Source organism: Octodon degus, unplaced genomic scaffold (genome assembly GCF_000260255.1).
Source record: "Octodon degus isolate 3935 unplaced genomic scaffold, OctDeg1.0 scaffold00033, whole genome shotgun sequence".
In the NCBI taxonomy this organism is placed as follows: Eukaryota; Metazoa; Chordata; class Mammalia; order Rodentia; family Octodontidae; genus Octodon; species Octodon degus.
The window spans coordinates 12,429,973-12,454,415 of record NW_004524609.1 but is presented as its reverse complement, the minus strand read 5'-3'; the positions used below and the strand labels follow the sequence as shown (position 1 = coordinate 12,454,415).

General features: G+C 49.5%; 1 protein-coding gene across 3 annotated transcripts in view; it reads left to right on the top strand.

The window, feature by feature from the left end:
* Window positions 1-24,443, top strand: part of Slc39a11 (solute carrier family 39 member 11) — a 416,634-nt gene that overhangs the window by 129,260 nt on the left and 262,931 nt on the right. For 2 of the 3 annotated variants that reach the window (XM_023714149.1, XM_023714148.1), the window contains exon 5: window positions 15,301-15,445. In XM_023714149.1, the coding sequence (XP_023569917.1) occupies window positions 15,301-15,445 (145 nt within the window). The remainder of the gene's footprint in view (window positions 1-15,300; window positions 15,446-24,443) is intronic. The other variant, XM_004630059.2, reaches the window with a different exon arrangement.

Sequence of the window (24,443 nt, the reverse complement as noted above, 5' to 3'; positions counted from 1 at the left end):
AGTACAGGTTCACTTATGTCCTGAGTCCTCACTGACCTTGAATGGCTAGGGCCAAAATGTTGGCTGTCCTTGCAGCCCATCGTTTTTACTAATTTTTGGTCTGCAAACTTAAGTTGTTAACCCTCCAGAAGAGATGATGCCCATTCCCTGGGCATCATCAGTTTACATTTCTTGGGTGGTTGATGGGGATGAGTGTTCAGTGCGACTGTGGCTCCCCTAAAAAACTAGGTGTCCCATCGAGAGATTAGCATGCTCTTGATGGGGCCGTAATTCATGGTGGTACAGTTTGTGCATGACTGTCAATCGGGCACCATGGGACAGTGATAGTATGTGCGTGACTATCCATCAGGCAGCATAGGACAGCTATGGTATGTGTCTGATTGTCCGTCGGGCGGCATGGGACAGCTACAGTATTTGCCTGACTGTCCATTGGGCGGCATGGGACAGCGGTGCATGTATCATTGGTGGTACAAGGTACCCAGAGAGCACTCAGGAATGGAGTACTAGTGCTTTGAACCTGTAGGAATGGGTTGAACTTGGCCTTATTACCCTAGACTTACAATTTTACATTGATTTGTAACCACAAAATGAATGAGCACATTTGTGCTGCCCTGCGGTGGCCTGAGGACTGTTCTGATGCGGCCCTCAGTACCCACAGCACGGCGAGCCCTAAGGTCAGCCTTGGGGGACCATGACTCGGGTACTTTTCCCTTCCTGAGACTCGGCTGCCCTTTAGAATTGCCACGGAGCTGGTGTCTTACAAGGAAAGTGCCCGTGGGCCTTGGAAGGAGGGAGCCAATTACCAGGACTGTGCTGGTCTAGGGATGAGTGTGATCTGGGCTGAAATTATCACAATGTATTCGTTTTTTACTTCTAATTTAAAAAGAAAGCAGCTTTGTTTTTGTGGTGCTGGGGATGGAACCCAGGGCCCTGTGCACACCAGCAAGTGAGCTAGATCTAATCCTACTTGAAAACACTTTTGTGGGCCCTCAGGGTAGACTTCCAGGCCCTGTCCCCAAGGCTGTGAGGTTTCTTTCCCGGGATGGCTGAGCCTCCGCCCTGCCTGCAGGCATCTGGAGCACCTACCTTTCGGCTTGAGCCGTTGAGTCAGGACACAGGGGCCTTGTTCTGGGGGTCTGGAGCCCAGGCCTCAGAGACCAGGCTGGACACTACATCTGCCTGTTACCTGTGGTCCAGATTTAGGCTCCTGGGGATCGAGATGACAGAGGGAGAGTTTGTTACAGAAAACAAGGGGGATTTTGAAGTGGTCCAGGTGTACACCCTGGCATGAGCCACAGAACCCCCTCTCCAGCCCCTGTGGGGCCGAGTAGCCACCACAGGGTGACTGGCCAAGTTTCAGCCAGTCAGCTTTGAATACATCACAGAGGGAGAAAGATTGCCCTGGGTCGACATGACCTTCAGAGAGGAAGTCGCCTGTGCCCCTCCTCCCCTTAGGTCAGAGAGACCTGAGCAGGCAGAAGCCTCCTACTGGCCTTGAAGAAGGACACCCTTAGAGGCCAGGAAGGAAAAGGAATCCACATGTATATGTGAATGTAGGTGTAGCTGTATGTGTATGTGTGTATGTATGTATATGTATATGTACCAGTTTCCTGCAGCAGATGTATTCATTATGTATCTGCGATATGTTCTAATAAAGATATGGGGATAGAAGATGGTCAAGAAATGACATGTCTATACAGTTTTCCCCTAGAAATACAGCTATAATGTACCATAAATACACACAGTAATAAAACATGAAATTTCAGTCCTTCCTCTGTAAGAAATCAAATTCTTCTAACAATCTGTGCCTTAGAAGAGGACCCCTCACCTCAGATGAGACCCTTGCCCCTGCGCAAGGCCTGATTCCCCCGAGAAGGGTGAGGGTAGAGGATCCGGCTTAACCCACCCCTAGGCCCTCAACCGTGGAAGCAGAGCTGACAAGCGGGAGCTGCCTTAGGCCCCTGGATTTGTAGTAATTTGTTACACAGTGCTAAGAACCTTATCCAGGCATGGGGGTCTGTCTCGGCTTGGTAGTTTGCTTTAGAATTTGGGCTTAGGACTGAAGCGGGGGAAGATGCCAGCCCTCACATACACAGGGCAGGAAGCAGAAAACATTCTCTTAGAAGCAAGCTCCCTCAATACCGTCTGAGCTGCCAAATCTTCATCAAGCCCAGATAAGTTAAATAATTAATTCTGCTCCAAGCAGAGAGATGCCATGGATAAAGGCCTGTTTTTTTTTTTTTTTTTAAATCAAATATGCTTTTCAAAGGCACAGCTTTTCCTTTGAAGTGGTTCGCATGCCATTTTGAGCTATTTCCTCAGCATAAAATTGCACAGAGATTCCCTCCCCTCACCAAAAGCTGGTCTCTCTCTCCTCCTGGCCCTCTTTGGACTCAAAGCCTGATTCTGCCCTTTCCAGCGGGCTGGCTTTGGGCTAAATAGCTGGCAAAGCAGTTCCTTGTAGGAAGCTGTCTGTCTCAGCCTGGGAGGGAGCAGTTACCAGGATTCAGGAAAGCTGTTTCCAGGAATAGTTGGAGGCTTGAGATCCCAGTGGTCCAGACCCAGTGGGATGAGTTGCCCGGCTGGGGTGGGGTGGGGAGCTGAGGGTGAGAGGGAGCCCCTGCCGTGTGGGCTCCTTACCTCCCAGTGCCCTGGGAGGCACCCACACCCCGCTTCCATAGCCCGTCCTTTAGCCCTCTGCCCAGTAGACTGCAGGCTAAGCCAGAGGCCATCTGGACATTTTTAAGGCTCACGTTTGTCTTCTGGTCTTACGCCACTGGTGCTGGCTTGCCTTGGCGCCTTCTGATGCCCATTCTCTTGATGGTGGTCTGATGCCCCACACAGCACCAGGGATATCTATCTGTCGTGGCAAAGTACCACACACGGGAAGCCTTAAATGGCAGAGATTTATTTTCTCATGTTTCTGGAGACCAGAAGTCAAAAACCAAGGAGCCAGCAGGGTGTGTGCCTTCGGGGGCAATGAGGGAGGAGTGTGCCCAGGCCTCTCTCTGGCTCTATAGTCATCCTGCCCCTTTTTCCTTCACCTCGTTTTCCCTCAGCTTGTGTCTTCGAGTCCAGATTTCCAGATTTTTTTGATGGGAGCACCAGTCAGGCTGGGCTGGCCCCCACCAGCCTCATGTGCATCTGCTCACTTCATTTAGGGCCCTCTCTCAGTCCAAGCACAGCCGCATTCTGATGTGCTGGGGGTCGGCTGCAGCTTTAGCACCTGCCTTGTGGTGGGGAGGGCAAGGCTCCGCTCAGGACAGGAGTGAGGATACCGCCCTCATGCAGAGGTCGAGCGTGTCAGCCACCAGAGAGTCCTGCAGGCAGACGGGTTTCTTGTAATTTCAGGGTTAATACCAAGCGTATTTCTTTCCAAACCTATCCATTTCCCCTGCCTCAGTTTCTCCAGACCTGACTCCTTACCAGGGGTTATGGAAACATCTCCTGCACAGATCCGTTGTGGCTGAGAGAGTCCAGGACTGGCTCCTGCACAACCTCCCCACCACCGCCGCCTCTCTCGGAGTCCAGAGAAATTTTATAACTGTCGGAGCTGTAGAGATGGGTGATAAACCAGACTTTAGCTTTTCTCTGCAGTGCTGCGGTACAGCTCTCTCTTGAACTACTGGTCATACAAGGGATGGCTTGTTTGTTATTTCTTTAAGCCGTGTTTAAGAAAAGGGGAGTGCTGGATTTTACGGAATAAATACCTTCTTGATTTTTTGTAATCTCTGCCTGATATAATTGCAAAGGATAAATGTACACAGACAGACAGACAGACAGACAGACACACACACACACGTGCTAAATGTTGCTTTATCAGTGATATCCATAGACCTTTATTTGTGAAAGTGACAGGTATTTGAGGCCAAAGGCTCCAGCCCCCTTCCTCCCCACCCCCACCCTAAGTAAAATAGGTTCTAGTGAACGACTTATTTTCTTTGCTGTTCTGCGCACAGAACAAAGGATAGCTTCGCTCTGAATGCTGGGCCCTCAAGCTTCATCTGCAGAATGTTAATAGGTTTTCTATATGGCCGAATAATGCAAGGCGCACCCGTGTTCCTCGCTGTGGGATTTCTTGCGTCGTTTTCTGCTGGGGCATAGACGTCTCCCGTGTGCCTGCCTGCCCTGGAATCGTGTCCTTTGAAGCCTCTCATCCTGCAGAGAACTGTGAGGCTTTGAACAAAGTGAGTCACGAAGGAGATCTCTGCCCCCACACAGAGACCTGCGTGGCATCTCGGTCAGCGGCAGCGGTGTCTCCAGGAAGCGCAGAGGACGCTGGCTTAAACAGTTATGCTGTGTTTTGGAGTCCAAAAAAAAAAAAAACGATGACTAGGCTGCAATAGGCTGTTAATGTTCTCTGTATTTAAAAACAAGAACGTCTGTAGCTTGACAGCCGAGGGAAACAGAGAAGAGTGTTCCCTCGTTTCAAGCAGCAGGCCCGTGTATTTTTCTGACTGGCATATGAATTCACTTTAATGGAAACAATACTCACACGTCCCCAAGGTTGACTGGAGCCATTTGTGCTCTACCATTCTTTATGCCTCTATAAGCATAAATATGCAGGGCATAAAATGAGTCGTAAGTTAGGCTTCATGCTCTTGGTTCTTTATTTATCCTACAATACAAAACTCGTTGGTTCAAATCAAAACAAACAAAAAAAATCAATAAAATGCGAAGAGCCATAGTTTGTAATGGGGCAGGGGTTGTTTTACTGGAAGTAGTGTCCCAGTGGCAAGGTGCCTGTGGTCCTTGCTTCTGTGGGTAGTTCCCTTGACTCCTGGCATGTGTACCCCATGAGAGTTGCTGGTGGAGTAAGCTCGCCCAGTGAAGTTCTAGAACCTTCTGGAAGCTTCCCTCCCCTCTCCAGAGCTCTGTGAAGTCAGGTGGCGTCCCTGTGGCTCCATGTGTAGCTTCTGCCTGTGGAGTCTGCCCCTGTGGTCCTCCCAGTAGTCCTCTCCAACTAAGGCAGCATCATTTGATGCCCATTCAGTTGTAAAGACAAATGCAAACAGAGGCCCTGATATCCAGCGGATGGGAGGTTGATGTTATTATTATTTTTTACAATATCATTTTAATGAAAATAAAAAAGTTTAAGATCACTGAGAATGTGTCTTTGAGTCTCGTTGGGGAGAAAGCCTGTTTTAGATGAAAGAGTTGCGGGTTTAAGATAGAGTAGTAGTCTGGGTCCACAGGGAGCTGCAGATTTGTGGAGTTCTTTATTTGCATGCAGGATTTTTGTATGTCTGTGTACCTGTGCTCAGGAGGTTGAAAAATGCCCACAGATCCTTCTCCTGTTGGCATCTGTAGTCTGGCAGTGTGGCCTTAAAGATCCTCCTAAGAAGAAACGTTGTCAATTTATGCCCACTCATGCCCTCTGGCTTGCTTAGTCCATGGGATGGCAGCAAATATGATGTAAGCAGAGACTTGACAAAGTGCCTGACCCTGAAGGCAGAGTTTATGAGTGAGCTCAGCTTTAGCCTGCTGGGGGATGGGCAGCTTCATGGAGAAGAACCAGTGTTAGCCAACAGCCCTCTAACTCCTGCCCACAGCCTGCGCGGGCTTCTGGATGAGTGTACTCCCCCGGACCCTCAGCCTGTGGACAGTTCACCCCTGCAAGATGCACTAGTGAACCCCTTTTTCTAAGCGTGAGCCTGATTGCTGTTGGAAGCTACCACGTTTTGGAGTGTTTTGCTACTTTAGCAGTGGGTTCCCCATACACGATGAGCTTTCTTTTTTCAACTCCAGCCCTTTTTTATTTTTTATTTTGAGACAGGTTCTTGCCAACTGTATGCCTCCTGCCTCAGCCTTCCAGAGTACAGGGATTTTAGGAATATGCCACCACACCTGATCTATACAGGTGTGTTATAGGAAGAGAAATCTTTAGGGGACTTTACTGGGGGATCTGATATCATCATGTCCAGAAAGATCAGAAAAAGTTGCCTGACAAACAATGGCTGGAGGTTGTCTGATTGTTGAGAAATCAGCGCGGTGTTGGGATAGATTCTGTGGGTGTATTTTAGTGATGTCTGAGCCTAGGTCTAGGATTGGATTAAAAGTCCTAAATAATTGATTTTTGTTTGTTTGTTTGTTTGTTTTTTTGCGGTACCGGCGATTGAACTCAGGACCCTGTGCTTGCCAAGCAAGCCTTATTCTACTGAGCTATCTCCCCAACCCCCAAATAATGTTGAGGATAGGTTATAGAGCAAATATGTTGTTCCACTTAGGTCCTTATGTTTCTTTGGGTTTCTGTTACTTTAAGGAAAAGGTTTTTTTTTTTTTTTTTTCTGAAAGAAAATAACATAATAGTTTGGAAAACGTCTGCCAACCCCTTGTCTCTCTGTCACCTGTGCTGGGGGCCGACAAGCTCTCCAGAGTATGAAAATTGAGCCGCCTACCTGGAACGGCTGTCGGAGTGCACGTAGAGTGGTATCTTTGCAGAACTGTGCGATGGGTTAAAATCTATGGTATGTGATAAATAGATGTTCTTGATTATGAACAGGAATTTAGCACCAGGAATAGGCAGTGGTTTTGTCTCTCAAAAGACAGATAGCATCCTTACGTAGATTACATATAACTAGAAGGCCTTAATGAGCAGCTCCAGTGTGCAGCTTGGGCTGTGTTTGTGGAGGAGGGAGGAGGAGGCTGGAGACATGGCCTTGCAAGATCTGGGCTTCTGTGGGGAAAGGGCTTTCCCTTGGTGGGGAGAGAGAGGGTCAGGCTGCTGTGGGTCAGGACCTGCTGTGAGCACATCCACCACGAATGGGGGTACGATGGAAGCTTTGGGTGGAGGCTTGGAGACTGGGGGCTTGGACTTTTTGGCAATGCTGAAACTAGGACTTTGGCAACTCTTAGAGATGGACTAAAATGCCTTTTGCATAAAGGGATGTGCATGAGTCTTTGGGGGTCCAGGGGTGGAATGTTATGGTTTGTGTCTAGTTATCCCCCCAAAGCCTCATGTAGTCATGGGGAGGACTTCTAGACTTTGTGATTAATTCATGATCCAGTGCTGGGATTATGGGTGTGAGTGCTACACCAGCCCTGGGGCAGATAGCCTGAATGCAGCATCAGGGAGACAGACTTGCTCTCTGCTGCCATTGTTGCTGCTATTCCTCCCGTTTCCTCTTGCTCTTTGCTGTTTTCTGCTGCCATGAACTGCTGCCCTCTGCCTTGGAGCCAGTGGAGTATGGACTGAAGTCTCCACTAAGTGTGAGCCAGATAGACCTCTCCTCCTTTAATTTTGGGTGTCGGGTATTTTGTCCCAACAAGGAGAGAAGAGTAACTGAGATGACTGTACACAATCTTCTGGAGCACAGAAGCTGGAGTTAGGTTAAAAAGTCATGCATTTTGCCACTGACAGGAGTGTCTGATTCCCTGAAGGCTTTTCTTCTTCCCTACTCTGAGTTAACCCTCCTTCCATTCTAGGATTACCTAGATCTTTTTTCTCTGAACTGTGCAACTTTTTTTTTTTTTTTTTTTTTTTTTTGTTGTTGTTTTGGAGATTTTGTATGTATTTCACTCTGGTAAAGCAGTGGTGCCTGCGAACATTGACACTGTATGGGGGACACATGGAGACAGATGGCCCAAAGCAAAAACCAAACTGAAAAGCTACTCTGCATTTTGGTACAGGCTGACAGAATGTTTTTGAGATGTCAGAGCAGGACAGAAAGGGACACACTGGGTCCGGAGTACTCAGGGAGGCTTCCTTGAGGAGAGGGCTCAGCTTCATCAGTGAGGACCTCAGAAGCCTGAAGTACTGACAGATGAAGTGAAGCTTTGAAACCTGTTGTCCTGACACATACAATGGCGTCGTTAGGAGGGGAAAGAACTAAGCTGAGTTAGAGCTGCAGTCTAGTGGCCTACACAGGGCGAGAAGAGTTGTACTTGAAAAGCCAGTAGAAACCCAGAGCACTGAATTGTCACTCTCCTTGTCTTTAGGGTCCTGTCTGTGGTCTGTGATCCCCAAATATATAGGTAAACCGAGGCAAGGAGGAGTGTAGTGGCCCACCCGCAGGGCCCGAGGCAGACTGTACCCTTTGGTGCTTCTGCTCTGCTCTGTGTCCTCATGTGCTTTGAGGCTGGCCGCCTGTCACCCTGGGCCAGCCTGGGTCTGGGCAGCAGGCCATCCCGGGCTCCCCGAGCAAGAGAAGGTCATCTGTTATGTAAGCGTCATCCATATTCTGGCTGATGATCGGGGTGACATTTAATTTTCCCATTAGGTGGAATAATTTAAGGGTGTGTTACGAGTGTCGTTGTTATGGCAACGTCTCAGTCATGAGAACAGCATCAGTTATTTAATGTCACCTTGTGTGCCTGGGTTAAGTGAGGGTGACAGGAGCCAAAGAGAGGCTGCCTGCAGACCCCTGTCCACCAGCGCTGGGGTGTGCAGGGGGAGGCTTCTCTGTGGATCCCCAGTCTTCTCTCCCCTAAGAGTAGCCGCCACCTTGCTTTAGCTGTGCCCAGCAGGGGCCCTCTGTTAGTCCCCTAATCTTTCTCTTGGTTTAAGTGACAGATCTCACTTTAAGGACGCTGCTTTCCTGGGGCCCCAGAGGTTGGGTGAAGACTGGGGTGAAGTTTACTGACTCCTCCCATTAATGTGATGGCAGGTGCTTGTGGATCTGGAAAGGTTCAGCCTGCCTCCCGTGAGCTGTGGGGCAGCAGGGCTTGAGCTGCTGCACCTTCCCCAACAGACTCACTGTGAGACACGAGAGCAAGTCAGTGGGGAAGAACCAGCACGAGGGGACATGGAGTATGCCACTGGTCACTGTTGGGGCTTGGGCCAGTGCACTCGGCGGCCCTCTGAGTTTCAGGGGCTGCAGGCCTGCAGTGCCAGTAGTTGCTCACAGCCATCCAGATCCGCCTTGCATGGGACTTTCCTTTTTTTGTTCTAGCCTTCCCGTGGGACCCTGGTGTCCCATTCAAGACATTGTAGCTTGTTCCTCTGGTGATGTGTTTCTTCTGGGGCTCTGAGGAGGTCAGCAACCATGAGTTGTTTTCACCAGCCTGGGATAGCAAACCGCAGCGAACAGCATCTGGATTGCATTTACATGCGCGTACTGTTTTCAGGGCTCTTTCTGTTTTAATGTGACGTACATTACAGCTTTGGTTTCCTCCCCTTGCCCTCCTGCGTTCTTTTCCTTTAATCTCTCTTTGCCTTCTGGAAAGTGCTGTTCTTCATAGCTCCCGCTTGTCTGGCCTTGTCAGAGAAGGTAGAAATTGCTCTTTTTATTTTGTGTCAGGGACTGGCCCCAAACTGTGCATAATAACAGGCATAACAGTGCTGGTGATAATTCGCTAGGAGGCAGCAGGTGGTTTCCAGTCCTGTGGCTCTGGGCAGGTCTAGACTCCGGCTTCCCGCTGTCCACTCTTGACTTTTTGTACCAAGCTGGATTTGGAGAAGTGAAGGGAGATGGAGAAGGAAGGGCCAGGCAGAGGGGCTTAGGGGAGAGACAGAGAAGGAAAGGGGACATTTGTGTAATCTAGGAAGGAGTCCGTGTGTTTGGCACCTTCACTCTTAGCAGCTGCCCAGGGGCACAGCGAAGCTGTGGTGTGCACAGCCCTGGAGATCCACCTGCAGTGCTGTGGTGGGGTGGGAGGAGTGTGACACAGCGGATCCTTGGGGCTGTGGTGGGAAGTCAGGTCCTGCTTGTGTCGGTCACACTGGCTCTGGAAGGTGATTGTACTCTCGCCTGGCCCACATCATGGGCTGCCAGGGTGGACTAAGGTCCAGTGGCTAGAAAAGCATTGTATAGCTTTGAGAAATTAGCCCCAGAAATGTCAGGACGTGTATGAAGGCAGGAAGAGTGGAGTGTAAGCCAGGGCTTGCCCTGAAGCCTCGCCCCCTGCTGCACAGGCTGGCGCTGCATTTGTGGAAGGTAGAGCGTCAACAGCCCTCTGCTGCGGTGTAGGGGCCAGGGCTCCCCAGGGGAGCCGTGGTACGAGCCCAGCTGGCCAGGGTCTACGTCTACCTTGTCCAGAAGATAGATGCCTCCTGATCCCCCCCGCCCCCGTTGTAGGCAGCTCAGTTGGGAAGATTATAGTCAGTCAGAAGGGGCCAGGCCCTCAAGGAGACAGTATGGAAGACAAGATGCCTTGCAAGTGTGGGGGAGACAGACACTGCTCCTGTGGGTCAGACCCCAAGACAAAAGAGCAAACAAATGCAGCCACGTACCTCCCTACGGATGGACATCAGGGGTCAGTATTCTAAATAGGTATCAGTCACCTTGAAGAAACCAGAGTCACTGACCCAACCCCTACAGGAAAACCCTCTGTTCTGTATTCATGCCTGCTTGCTACGTGACTCACTTCCTCATTTGATGCTGATTTAATCCATCTTACCTGAGCAATTGTGCTTATAACCTTATTAGTTGACTTGTCGTTTTGTCCCACCTCATGCCCACCTTGTGACTTCCCATGTTTTCCAACCTGGGACCCCCCCTAGTGTCATGGATTTTGCTCTGTAAAAATCTTTAGAAAAGACAGGGTCCTCGCCAACCCACTGTGGTCCCCTTTTGTCTCTCTCTCGGACAGAAGCTTTCTTTCCCCCAGTAAATAAATTCTGCTCTTAACCTCTGTTGTTCCTAAAATTCGTTCTCCGATGTTAGAGAACATGAACTCGCGCCCTATATCTAGCAGGTTGAGAGTGTCTTTCCCCCCTTTATATTACCACCTCCATCGATACTATGTTGAAGCCACCGGAGCAGGTTGGCTTTCCCACGGGGGCTCAGCCTTGATTTCAGAGGGGCACATTTTTGAGTTTTCCTCACAAGCTTTTGAGAGTGGAAGATGAAGAATTTGGGGAAGCCCCACAGGGAGCAGAGTGTCGAAAGGGGCCTCCAGAGGCAGGTGCCAGGGGTCAAGGCAGGTGAAGGCTATGGCCAACTGTGGGGATATGGGAGGAAGTATCTCAGGCGTCCCTCAGAGAAGCGTCTGCAGCCCCCGTATTGCACACCTGGTCCCCCCTTTAAAAAATTAGCCCATGTGACTTACACATGTGAATCAGTGTGGTGGTTCCATTCCTGCACACGGCATGAGCTGGTTAAATACATGCTGTCCTTTGCACTGCCTGCCCTGCACCTTAATTCCTGGCCATCACTGTTCTACTTTCAGATTGACTTTCTTCTTAGTTTCCATGTATGAGAGAGCATGTGTCTCTTGTCTTTCTGTGTCTGGCTTTTGTAGCTTAACATAATGTCTTACAGTGTCATCCAGTTTTCTGCAGATGTCAGGAATTCTTTTTTTTGGCTGAATAATAATGTCCTTTGTGTGCATATACATCACATGCTCTTTATCCACCCATCTGCTCGCTGGGGTAGTGCACTCCATGCCTTAGCTAGTGTGCATGTCACCTCCATAAATATGAAGTCCCTGCCTTGCTGAGGGCTGAATGTTTGATGGTGTGTGTGGCGGTAGTAGGTGCAGGGGGAGTGGCACAGTGGCAGACCCTGGTCCAGCTTCTAACAGGGCAGCTTTTATGGGACGTTAGGGTGGGAGTCCTTTAGTGCCCCTTCCCCGCCCTCCCCCAAATACTAATATAAATCAGCGCCCGCAACAGAACATTGACTGAAAGAGTAGCAGGAAGATCCAGAGGGGAAGGGGACGTGGATGGTTTACTCTTCTCGCATGTTCAGGTTTTTGCTCAAAAGCCACCTTCCCAGAGGGGCCGCCCTGTGCATCTCAATCCGGGGAACCCGCAGTCTTTATGTTTAATCACAGGCTTGCTTGTGTGAAATGCTAATGTCTCCCGGCACAAAGCTGCCGTGTGGAGGTGGCTGTGTGGACTGCAAATGTGACTTATTCTTCCTCGTAATAGTATCATTACCCCGAACATCTTATTTTTCAGTCCATTGTTGGTTAGCTTATTCGGCTTGGCTAGTTCCTCGGGGCCTCTCTCTAAGGAAAAATTCATGAGGATGTAGGACTTGGCTCTTTTGTATTGCTAGGACCCAGAGCAGCTCTGGTAGACAGTTGATGCTTAATTAAAAATTTACTAAGTACAAGAGAGACGGCAGGCTGTCTTCAGAGAAAGTGTTAACAACAGTGAAAAGAGAGCGTGGCTTTCCAGCATTACTCTGTAATAGGACAGGGAGCTTTGGGGTCCTGTGCACCCTAAATCCTTCTAAGGTGGGGTTTCTCAGCTGCAGCACTGTTGATACTTAGTCTAGCTATGTCTGTCCTATGCTTTGTGGGGTGCAGAGCATCGCCCTTTATCTCCATCCACAAGAGACGCCAGCAGACCCGCCCACCCTGATGCGACATAAAAATGCCCATTGCCACATGCCCAGGGGAGGGGTACAGAATGCCCAGTGGGCCGGAAGCCGCTATCCTAGATTAAAAGCAGGGTCCCTACCAGCTCCATCTTACAGAACGGGCCCCACTTGAATATGCAGTTGCAGCTTGGTACCTGTGAACGCTGTGCACTTCTCCCGTAATGAAGCGGCTCCCTTTCTGTCTCTTTCCCCTTGTTCTGCATCAAGCACACTGTAAGAGGCACAAAGACAAAGGGAGGCATGTCAGCAGCCACGCATTCATAGTGAGATGCATCTTTTGTGGTGCTGTGACTCCTCAGATGTCAGCGGGAGGCGTAGAGTTAGAAATAATTAAAGCACATAAACAAACGGAGCCGAGACTCTGTGGCCTGTGGCACATCACACAGACACCAGCTGTCGCTTGGGAGTGGCTCGGGGGGAGGGTTCTGCCGGGGGCCGGGGTCTGGCTTGAGTGGAGCTCTGCTGTGCCCAGGCTTCTGTCCATCTGTAGTGCCGGCCTTGACCATGACGCAGCATGGTGGCTGCCCCTGTGGACAGGAGCGTGGGCCTCAGGCTCTGCAGAGGACCTGAGGGTGGACGGATGGGCAGCATCCAGCAGGGCCGGGGGCTGCTTTCTTCCTTTTTAATGAAGGTAAAATGAGATATTGGCACCCTTATTAAAGTGTACTACGGAGGATGTGCAATAAAGGGCTGGGACGATACCAAGGCTGCAGAGGAGCAAGAGCCCCCGAAGTAGGGCCTGCGTCCTCACTGTGAGCTTCTACGGCAAGCAGGGAGGGGAAAGCAGTTGAAGGGAGGAGAGGGCATTTGGAGAAAAAGAAGAATCCACATACATCACATACAGGTACACATTCCCTATGATGAATGTGATCATTGTGTGTATCTAAAATGTACCAAGGAACTTCATTTAAAAAATTTGAAAAATCATTCACAGCAAGACCTCAGTTCATGAACGCTTTTGTTTGCAAAGAATTTGTCTGACAGACAAAAGCATTCGGCAGGATTTAGCTTCTGCTTGCAAGCTCTGCATTGGAGGATGAACACAAGCACGGCCACCGTCCCTAGGCAGATACAATTGCAGCAGTCTCCCCTAAATTGTGAAACAAATTAAGTTCCTAAGCTGAGGGACCACTGTAGTTGGAAAGAAAGAGTAAAACAAGGTCTCTGAATCATTAGATTCCCTTTTTTGTCCCTGGTTATCATGGCCATAAGAGAGCAAGGAGAGGTATGTGTGTATTTGTGTGTGTGCGTGTGTGTGTGTGATTGTGTGGTATGGTGTATGTATATATGTTTGTGGGATACTATGTGTATACCTGTGTGTATGTATGTGTTGTATGGTGTGTGTGCCGCACCGCATATGTGTGTAGCAGGTATTGTATGCATATGTGGTTTGTATATGTAGTACGTAGTGTATATATGTATATTTGTGTGTGTCTATGTGTGTGTGTGTGTAGGACACATCTTGGCATACTTGTTCTAAAACTCCTTCATGAAAGAAACCCCCAAAAGCAGTGTTTGTATTTTCTTGTAGATAGCTACATTGCTGTGATTTGATTTTTTTTTTTTTTTTTAATGTATTTGGTACAGGATCTCACTTCACAGCTCAGACTCGTAGTGATTCTCCTGCTTGCAGCCTCTCCAGTGCTGGAATTACAGGCATGCGCCACCACGCTGGGTCTCACTGGTCAGCTCAGGGCACCAGGGGGCGGGGCCGGCACGGCCTGTGGTGCTGAGGATAGAATGCTGGTCCCTGTGCTTGCTTGAGCAGGTACTTAGTCTTCTGAGCTATCTCGCTGGCCCAGTGATTTGATTTCAAGCTTTCTGTCTTATATCAGTGCCATGTACTTCAAATGGAAACTCCTGTTTGTTTGGGGCTATCTCCCAAGTGCTACAGCCTATGTGTTTGCATCCCTTCAAAAAGCACCTGTTGAAACCCCAACCTCCAGTGCAGTTTTAGCACCCCTTGGGGGGGGTGGGTAGGTCATGAGGGTGCAGTCCTCCCCCAGTAAGGGCAGTGTTCCAGTAAAGGACCCCTGAAGCCCCTTGTCCTTCCACCTTGTGGGCACATAGCCAGAGGTGCTATTTGGAAGCAAGCGAGCCTCACCAAACATGGGAGCTGTGGGGTGGTGTTGAATTTCTGTCGCTCTAACCTACAGTATTTTCTCCTCCCACCCTGGGTAGGCCACGACATCTGGCTTCTAAGAAGCACCTGCTGTCATTTGCCCATGAAATGATGCACACCATCCATCGCTGTTAGCTTTGAGGTCCTTGGAGGATGGTGGAGATGCTTGTGTAGTTGCTTGAGTCCCTCCGCGCCTTGCCCCCAGGGAGAGCGTGTGCACCACCTTAGACTGCAAGGCTGGGCTGGCCTCCCAAGTCTTTGGGAGAGAAGCTCATGGCCCATTGCGGTTAACTGGGGTGGAGCTAAGAGCTGGGACTTGGTCTCCTTCACCAAGTATCCACGAAGTCAGCGGTTGATAAATATTTGTTAAATAAATGCCATGGATAAGTGCTTCGCTCAAGCAGTGTGAGTTAGTCAAGCTTAGCTAGTTAGGAGTTCTGGATATAACAGAGTGTGGATGTGCTTCGCAGCTCTCACTGTTCGGGTCTCCTCCTCTGATCTCATGAGGAACACGAAGATGGCAGCTTCCTGGACATGGTGTCCTTGCAAGGACCCAGGATCGCAGGCATCTCTAATAGACCAGGAGCTAGGTGCATTAACCAGTGACCTTGCAGGGATGAGTGTGTATTAGGATTTGGTGTGCAGCCCTGAATCTTGCCCAGGATGTGTTTGTTTTCTACTTTTAGGGTCAGCACCAACTCCTCAGTTTTTGGGAACCCTGAACATCTTGCACCCTCAAAGCTTGTCATCTTCCTAATGGTCCCTCCTGGCCTGAAAGCTGGGTCAGCACAGGGGCCAGCCTTGCCCTGGTGTTCTTGGGAGATGTAAGCCAGTGGCCTCAGGGGCCAGAGGGATGTGGGACTGAGAGGCATGCAGCTACTCTAGTGACACTACTGTTTCTTGTTTCAGGGTGCAGCAGAGGACCCCCAGATGGCCCTGGCACTGAACTTAGACTCTACACTGATGAAGAAGAAGTCAGATCCTGAGGGCCCAATGCTGCTGTTCCCTGAGAGCGAACTCTCCATCCGGATAGGTAGCACTGGGCAGCTTTCAGGCAAGCTCCCTGCCACAGATGCCAGGCTGAGCCCGATAGCACGCACTTGGGGCTGATGGGAGAAGGATGGGGGCGATGTGGGGTGCTCTGCCTGCTCCCCTGTTGGTCACCCCACTGCTGCCTAGAGCTCAACTCCTGCTCTGGCTGGGTGCCTTTTTTTCTCATCTGCTCTTGAAACCATTTGCTTAGTGTACAGGCAGAAGTGTCACCTTTTGATCCTCTTTCCAAGTTGGACAGGGTCTCTCTGTTGGGCCTGGGGCCAGTCTGGGTTAGAGTGTGGCCATTTGTGTCCCCATGTTCCCCTCTCTGATGAGCTTTGAGTGCCTTTTTTAAATTGATGTGAGTCTCACCTTTTTGATTTGTCTGAAAGCTGGGAAACTGTGGAGAGGTCTGCCAGTGATTCTGTTTAGGGCTAGAAAAACTGAAGACACTGACAGCTGAGTAATGCCTTCTCCCTTGCATTAGCGGAAGTATGTCTCCAGGAAGGAATCAGGTAGCAGTTTCTCAGGCTCAGGGGGACAGCCAGAGCCTGGGCTGCTGCTCTTTGAGAAGCTGCTGATGTCATGGAATGCGTTGTTTCCAAGGCTCAGGGGCTGACTCCTCCCTCTTGCACCCAGGCACTGTCCCTGAGGACATCTGGCCCCCTCAGGGGCTGGGGGGCATCAGGAGCGTCACCTGGCTGTCTTTTCCTTGAATTTGTGTAGGGAGTCCTAGCCTGAGGCCCCTGGCTGTCCCACTTCTGTAGAGGAAGCCCTAGGAATAGAAACCAGGATGGCACAACCAGGCTCCTCCCTGCTTACACGGGGTCAGCTTTGGAGAGAATGCGTTGGTACCTGACACAGCTTCGCAGGAGTGACCAAAGGGGTACTGCTTCTTCTCTGTGCCCACGTCGGCTATCTCTAGGCTGACATTGTCTCCAGCCCTTGGGAGAGCGATAGCCAAGCCACAGCCCAAACTCAGTGTTCTGTGTTCAGGTTCTGCCCTCTGGATGCCATTCATGGAGCACGTGAGCATCTTATCCACACCCATGCCTCCTCTCTGCCCTCCATGATTTCCCATGTGGGCTGTCACTGGGAATAAAAAATGCCACATACGCGCATTAACACCACACACTCCCCCCTGCCTCAGTCATGCGTCTTGCTCCTATGTGAAGCAGAACAGCTGAGCCAGTGCCTACTGTGCTCCGTTCCCCAGAGTGCTGTCGAGCTCCATTCCTGGAGGTGCAGGGGTGGGCAGGGGGGCACTGTGCGTCCACAGATCTTGCTGTTTCCCATGCTAAATGCTGGACCCACAGGCACAGGGGCCTTCCAGGGGATCCCACTAGCGATACTGTGTGTGGTTTTGCGCACGTGCGCCCTAAGACTTTGCAGTTTTGGTGCTGAGCCTTGTGGAGGAGGACAAAGATGGCCAGACTTTGCTCGGTCCAGTCGTTTACCTTTAAAGCTGCTGAAGTGGGGATGGGGGAAGAATTCCATGTCGGTCCATCAAAAGAAGTGGAAAGTGGTCATCTTGTCAATGGGCCTTTTCCAGTGGCAAGGTTCCGGCCAGGAGCTGGTGCTGCAGCAGGGCCCGGCGGGTGCTGGGTCTCCACTGGGCAACCTGGGGTTAAGTGGTGAGGGGAGAGCATGGGAGGCAGTGGTAGAGCCTGCCCTCCTGTACCCCAGGTGCCCCGGTGGTTGCTAGGTTACCAAGCAACCCTCTTAGCTGTTGCTAACTGCTCAACCCCAACTGGGCTCTCTGGGAGTGAGAAGGTGGTTTGCCGGCCCAGGAGTGCCTGGCTGTCGCACCTCACCTGGCCGCACCTGTGGGTGGCAGGCATCTGAGGACTCGCAAGCTGATAATGGGTATTTGATGACTGCCCTCATGCAGATCCAGCCTGAATATGCACTATTTGTACCATCTGGATTTGCCCTTAAGCTCTCTGTAACCGGAACGAGGAGATTGGTTTAATAGGTATTTGGTGGGAAACAGCCTTTAAAAAATAATATTGGTGCGGCTGTTATGTTGGCTCATAATTGGTGCAGCAAGAGGAGAAGGCTGAAAAGCCACACGCAGGAGGGAAGTACAGCTGCCCTGAGCAGCCGAGCTGGGAAAAGCGTTTATGAGATCCCTTCCTATTTATGTCTTGTGCCAAATGTTCTACGATATCAGCTATTCTCAAGGCTGGGGATATTTGGGGACTTGGCTAGGTCAAAAGTCCTTTTAAAACTGTCAGTCTCTCTTTCCGTCCCTCTTCCTCCTTCCCACCCATACCAACCAGCTTTCCTTTGATTCAAACATAATAACAATTAAAAATAGAAAGTAATTTTTCTTCCAACTTAAAATCCCTAGCGGTTTAGCCTCCCATCTTGGCCATGAACACTGTGTCTAGTTTCTTATGTTTTAGAAATATTATGTACTTTAGAAATACAATGTTTTGAAAACTTTTAGAAATATTATGTTTGTGCAATCATACCAGACTCATTGTTTTGTACCTTGAGGTTTTGCACTTGAAAGTACATGTTTGTGTGGGACACTCCTAGATCATCTACCTCATTCTTTGTGTGTGTGTGCGTGTGTGTGTGTGTGTGTGTGTGTGTGTGTGTGTGTATGTGGTGCTGCAGATTGAACCTGGGTCCCATGGCTTTTACACTACCCTACCTCCACAGCCCTTTCTAAAATTTTTAAATTTTGAAACAGGATCTCAGTAAGGCACTAAGTTGCCCAGGCTCAGCTCAAACTTGTGACCCTCCTGCCTCAGCCTCCCAGATTGCTAGGTCAGCTGGGATTACGCTCCCGTGCCCAGCTCTCCCTCTTATTGCCTGTGATGCTGCATCCCCCTCCATGGGTCTTTGGATTAATTTCAGTCTTTTGCTATCATGCAGGCTGCAGCAGAGAGCCTTTTACTACGTTCATCTTGGTGGATAATGACCTTGTTGACTACATTCTAGAAATTAAACCGGGGGCTGTCTGCGTCTTTGGCCCACGTGCGTGCACATATCTGCCTGAGGAAAGCAAAAGGCTCCAGGCTCCGTATGGCTCCGTGACTCCACGCGCTCCAGCTCTTGGCCTTGTCCGCCTCACCTGCCCCCATTCTCCCAAGCCAGACTACTTTTGTCCCTCACTGGCTCCCCCTTCAGGCTAAAGAGGAGCTCGCCTCGCTCCTTCCCTTCTGGCCTGCAGTCTGTGACCTTGAGTTCCTCCAGCGGGAATAAAGCTGAGCAGCTATTAAGATGGGCCATGCTAGATTTTGTGCACGAAGAGCACAGGGCTCAATAATAACACTTCTAATTGCCAGGAGCGCTTTCGCATCGCGGGAGTTAGGAGAGGCACACACACCCTCCTGGGCAGGGCGCAGCGCCGACAGCACAGGCTGTCCGCCCTGGCTCCTGAGCTGCTGCCAGGCAGATGCAGTTTATAGATTTTTAGCTTTTGAAGAGTCTTATATTTATCTTAGCATTCAAGTAGCACTTTCCCCGTTTCTTGGTCTTTTCTCTTTCCTGGCGGGGGGGGGGGGGGGGGGGGGTAGTCCTGATTTTCTGACGAGGCAGGCATTTCGAGGCCTAGCTTTATGAGGCTGGGGCTGGAGGCAATTTGGCATGTGTGACACGCGCTTGCTTATGCTGAGGTAACAAAAACCCACGCACTGGGAGGCCCGAGGAGCGAGAAGTGGCCTCTCACAGCTCTGGAGGCTGTGAGTCTGAGATGCTTCATCGGCGGGGTCGTTTTTGGAGGTTTCTTTCATGGGCCTGCAGGTGCTGGCTTGTCCCTGTCTCCATGTCGTTGTCTCTCTGTATGACAGGGGCCCAATGACAGTGGCCCAATCTCCCTTTCTTATAAGGATGCCAGTCATGTGGGATGAGGACCTCACTGAAGCTGATGTATCAGGATCCCGTCTTGCAGTATACTTGCTCTCTACAAGGCAAGGCATTAGAACTCAACAGATAAACTCAGGCAGTGGAGGGGAGTCTAAATTCAGCCCACCATAGCACTGAACCATATATATATATATATTTTTTTAATTTAAAAAAATCTTTTGTTCATTTATTTATTTATTTATTTGGCAAAGGGTCTCACTACTCAGCTCGCACTCGTGGAGATCCTCTTGTCTCAGCCTCTCCAGCACTGGGATTACCAGCATGTACCACCACACCCGGTTTGGAGGCCGGAACGGCATGTGGTACCGGCATGCAGTACTGGGGAACGAACCCGGGTTCTTGCGTTTGCCAGGCAGGCGCTTAGACCGCTGAGCTATCTCCCCAGCCCCTGCCCCATATTTTTTCAAGTGTCATCCTCCCACGTACTCTACTAAAGGAGACCCAGCCAATGAGGATCTGCTTTTCTTTGTGCTTCCCACTATGTTGAGGTTTAGCGTTAAAGCGTCCCTCTAAAGTCTCATCTGAGGGCCGGGGAGATGGCTCAGTGGAATAAGCACTTGCCTGGCAAGCGCAAGGGCCTGAGTTCAATCCCCGGTTCGTCCGGCTAGATGGGCCGGGTTGGAGCTGCGTCACTGAGCACGTGACCCGGAGGGCTGTGTTCTGGTCTCTGGCTCCTCCCGCCTTTCTGCCAGGCTCTTCCACCACGTCATTCTACCCTGGAGCCAGCTAACCCATGAGCTGAAAATGTGAAGGAAAATAAACCTCTCCTCTTTCTCCTCTGTTATAAATATTGGGTATTTTGTCCCAGATGAGAAAATGACCACAGCTTACCGTTTTCAGCTCTCGTTAGCCTCCTGCCTGGTCAGGCTGAGGAAGCAGGATGGAACCAGGTAGAATAAAGTTGGAATGTTACTCCGATAGCAGGCAACCAGGAGGAAGTCTGAGGGGTTTGGGTGTGATTGTGTGAGACCCCAGGGCAGGTATCCAGCCTCAGTTAATGAAAGGAAAGGGTGACCCAGGCTCTCCACTCTCACCGTCCCTGACACGGTGGGCTCCAGCATCTCTGGGGAGATTAGTATGACTCCATACTTGGATGTGCAGAAGTGCTGTCCTCCTGAACATGTTTTCTTGCTCTTGTCACCAAAAAGTACTACAAACTGGGTGGCTGCCAAAAAATGGTTGGAAATGTATTCTCTCCCAGTCCTGGAGGGTAGAAGTCCGAGTCTAGCCTCTAGAGGCTTGAGGGGAGGACGGATCCTTCTTTTGCTTTGCTGACTGTGGCTGCTGTCAGTCCCTGGCTTGGGGCTCCATCACTGTAGTTGCTACTGCTGTTGTATGTCTTCCCTATGTGGGTATCTGTTGTTTTTGTTTTGTTTTAGCTTTTTTGTATTTTAGGGAAGGGTATATAGGGTGTTCAGGGTCTCGCTACTAGATTGGACTCATAGTGATCCCCCTGTTTACAGGCACGTGCCACCACACCCAGTCTTAGTTGCCATCTCTGCGCGCCCTGGGAGCGGGGCCGGCTTGGCAGGCCCGGGGATCGAACCCCGGCCCCTGCGCCTACTTGCAGGTGCTTTAATCTGCTGAGCTATTTAGCCGGCCTTCTTGTGTTCCTGTGTATGTCCCACACTCTTCTTTCACTGCTAAAGGCACTGATCATTGGATTGGGAGCCCATCTTAATCCAGTAGGTCCACTGTTTTCCTGTGACTGGGGATTGATCCCAAGGTCTTCCAAATGGGCTATAGTCTCAGGCCTTATTGCAGTTTCTGTTCTGAGACAGGATCCAGGCTGCCCAGGCTGTGCTCAGGCTTACCTGTCCTCCTGCCTCAGTCTCCCAGAGTGCTGGGACTGTAGGCTTGAGCCAGCATGCTTTGCTTTTTATAAAAAATTTTTCAAAAGCTTTAAGCTTTCTGTTTATTTAACAAATATTAAATATATATATATAAATATATATGGTACAGTGTGATGTTTTAATATATATTATAGAATGATTCAATCAAGCTAATTAACATATCTTACTTTGCATCCTTGTTATTTTGTGTCAAGTGTGAACATGCACAATCTCCTCTTGGAGATTTTGAAATATACATTATATTATGATTACCTGTACTCACCAAGCTGCTCAGATCTCAAAAACTTAGTCTTCCTAACAGAAACTTTCTGCTCTTCGACTACTTCTTACCTCATTAAATGTGCAAATAGCCAGCTTCCAAGTTAAGGTCACACTCTGAGGTTCCGGGCAGATGTGCATTTTGGGGCGATGTAACTCTACCCGGTGCGTTGGCCAACTCAATTCTCTGATTGCTCCATGAGCAGGATTTGGCAGCTTCGTGTGAACAGGGGTATTTGGTGAGATGGAGGAATAGAGACCTGCAGAGCTGGAGGCAGAGAAAGACAGAGAGAAAAGAACAGGAAATCGGAGGAGACAGATCCTGACCGCGATAAAAGCCCGTTCAGTTCATCTGCAGCCTTGAAGCAGCTGCTGAGGGCCTTGTATTCATTAAATGTCTACTCAAGAGTTAGGGGTGCTGAGGACTTACGGATGCTGTCTACTTATGCAAAATTTAGCAGTTGCTTGGTTAGCAGGTGCTGTTATATTTATAAGAGTTCTGACACATTGATTTCAGCTCGTTGAGACCATCGTAAAAGAGGAAATGTGTTGTTAATGTGTTTTTGGGAAACCACAGATGAGGGGCCCGGGAGGTAGGATATTCTGCCAGCCTTTTATTACTCAAAAATTTAAGAGGCTAGTCCCAGAGCTAGGCAGCCTGCTCACTTTTCTTATCGTTTTGTTTTGTTTTGTTTCGCAGAAGCTCTTTAAGCTGGGGAAGCACAGGGGGGCACTTAGTACTTAGCATCTTTAGGTGTCCGCTCTATTTATTCTCTTTGAGTGTGCGTTTTCCCTTCCTTGTGCCCGGTGTTGAAAGTGCCTGGTAAGGAACGGAGACTGAGTGAAACACAGGCAGCCTTGGAGAGGGTAGGGATTATGGGGGCGGTGCGAATGGGATTAGAGTAGATTCTAGACTGTTCTTTCTTCTGCGAATACATTTCCCTTCTTGCGATCAAAGTACCTAAAAACTAAGTCAGTTGTCTCAAGGAAGTACATTTTTAAGGGTTGTAGCACTTTGGACCTAGATGTTTAGCGTCCTGCCAGTGCCAACCGGGTTGGCCCATTGGGTGTTGAAGGCTTAAAACACGATTCTTGACTGCTCCCGTATCCAGAACTCATCCTGTACCTGTTGGGAATGTGGAGAGGCCTGTGATGCTGTCATAACTCAAAAGGGCCAGGCAGGAACCTCTGGAGTCTTCCCAGAGTGTAGCTTGCCTGGCAGCTCACACTCACAGTCCTCAGCACCCCTCTGGGAAGATCAACAGCCAGCCTTAGTGAAGATCACGTGTGTTGCCTCCAGGGTGGAAGACTGTGTCACACACCTGAAAACAGGAGATACTTACTCTGGAAGAGATTCACATCTCTGGGGGAAATAAGCACTGCTCAACAGTCTGTCAACCACCACCAATCTTAGAAATGGGTCCCAAACATCTCTTGGGAGCTCGCCAGACCAGAGCTTGGTGCTGCTGGGCCACTAGCTCTTCCTGTGTCTTCGAGGGCCACCAGCATCATGCTGACTGCCATAAGCCTTCTACCCTCTGCCCGCCTCCAGCCCAAATGTGGACACAAGCTGTGCTCCTCTGAGGCCAGCTGTGAAGGAACAAAGGAATAGCCAAGAAGAATTTCAGCTGGCAATTCTTTGCGATCCTGGCCCTCTACAGCCCTAAGGACTCTCTCTGCGGAGAGTTCTTATTTGGGGTGAGGCTGGGTGCACAAGTGTTCTATGCCCAGATCCTGTCCAGGGGTATAATTTGAGGTCTAGTGTTTTCCAGATCTTCAAACCTGCCACCCCAGGGAGAGGCTCTCTCCATCACCCGGGATGAAGAAAATAAAGCCTGGGATGAGAGCCGTCTTCCAAATCCCCATTGCCTTTTCCAGGATCCTCATTTCCTACTCTGGATAATGAGAAAATTTTCTGCTTTCTTCTTTTTACAGGACTGGGGTTTGAACCAAGGTTGGTCACAGTGAGCTACCTATTTGTAGCCCTTTTATATATATATTTTTTATTTTGATGTAAGGCCTCCCTAAATTGCCCAGGCTGAACTTGAATTCACAATCCTTCTGTCTCAGCCCCCCACAGTGCTAGAATTACAGGTGTGCAATATCAGGCCCAACTGTTTTCCTTCTCTTCCCCATGAGGCATTGCTGGGGCCCATAGGCTAGATCCCTGTGGCCTCACCAGAGAAATGGCATCAAGTTCTTATCAGTTCAGCATTAGTGGGAAGCCTTAAACCACGTCAAGGTCTACTTAGTTACCTTTTCATTGCTGGGACAAAATAAATGGTACCCACCAGTTAAAGCAGGGAGTTATTTGAGCTCACACGTTGTAGAGGTTTCAGTGCATAATTTGCTGGCTCCAAGGCAGGATGATAGCCTAGCAAGACACTGTAGATTCATCACTGAATACAACTTCAGGGAAGAAACACTTTCAACTCTAATGAAACTGAAAGGGAAGTGGTACTCCCAAAGTCATTCCCAGAAGCTACTATTATCCTTATTCCAAAACCAGACAGGATCCAACTAAAAAGAACTACAGATCAATCACTTTCATGAACATAGACACAACGCCTTAAAAAGGACTCATAAAGGGAATGCACCCCATCATCAAGAGTACGCATCATGACCCAGTAGGCTCTCAAGCAAGGAAAAGAAAAATCACACAGTCATCTCAATAGGTACAGAAAACATCTTTGGCAGAACTCAGCATTCAGGGCTGGGGATTTGGCTCAGCGGCACAAGGGCCTGCTTGGCGAGTACAAGGTCCTGAGTTCAATTCCCAGTACCAAAAACATTCATTCATGATTTTAAAAAGTCACTAAGGAAAGTAGGTATGGGAGCACTTTATGTCCATCTGATAAATGCCATTCGTGCTGACTCCACCACCAACGTCATATTAAGTGGGAAAAAGCTGAAAGCGTTCCCTGTATCATAAGGAATAAGACAGAAATCCATGATCAAAAAAAAGAAAAAAAAATTCATTACCACTCTAGTTAGGTATGGAACTTGCATCAATAATGAGAGCAACTGAGA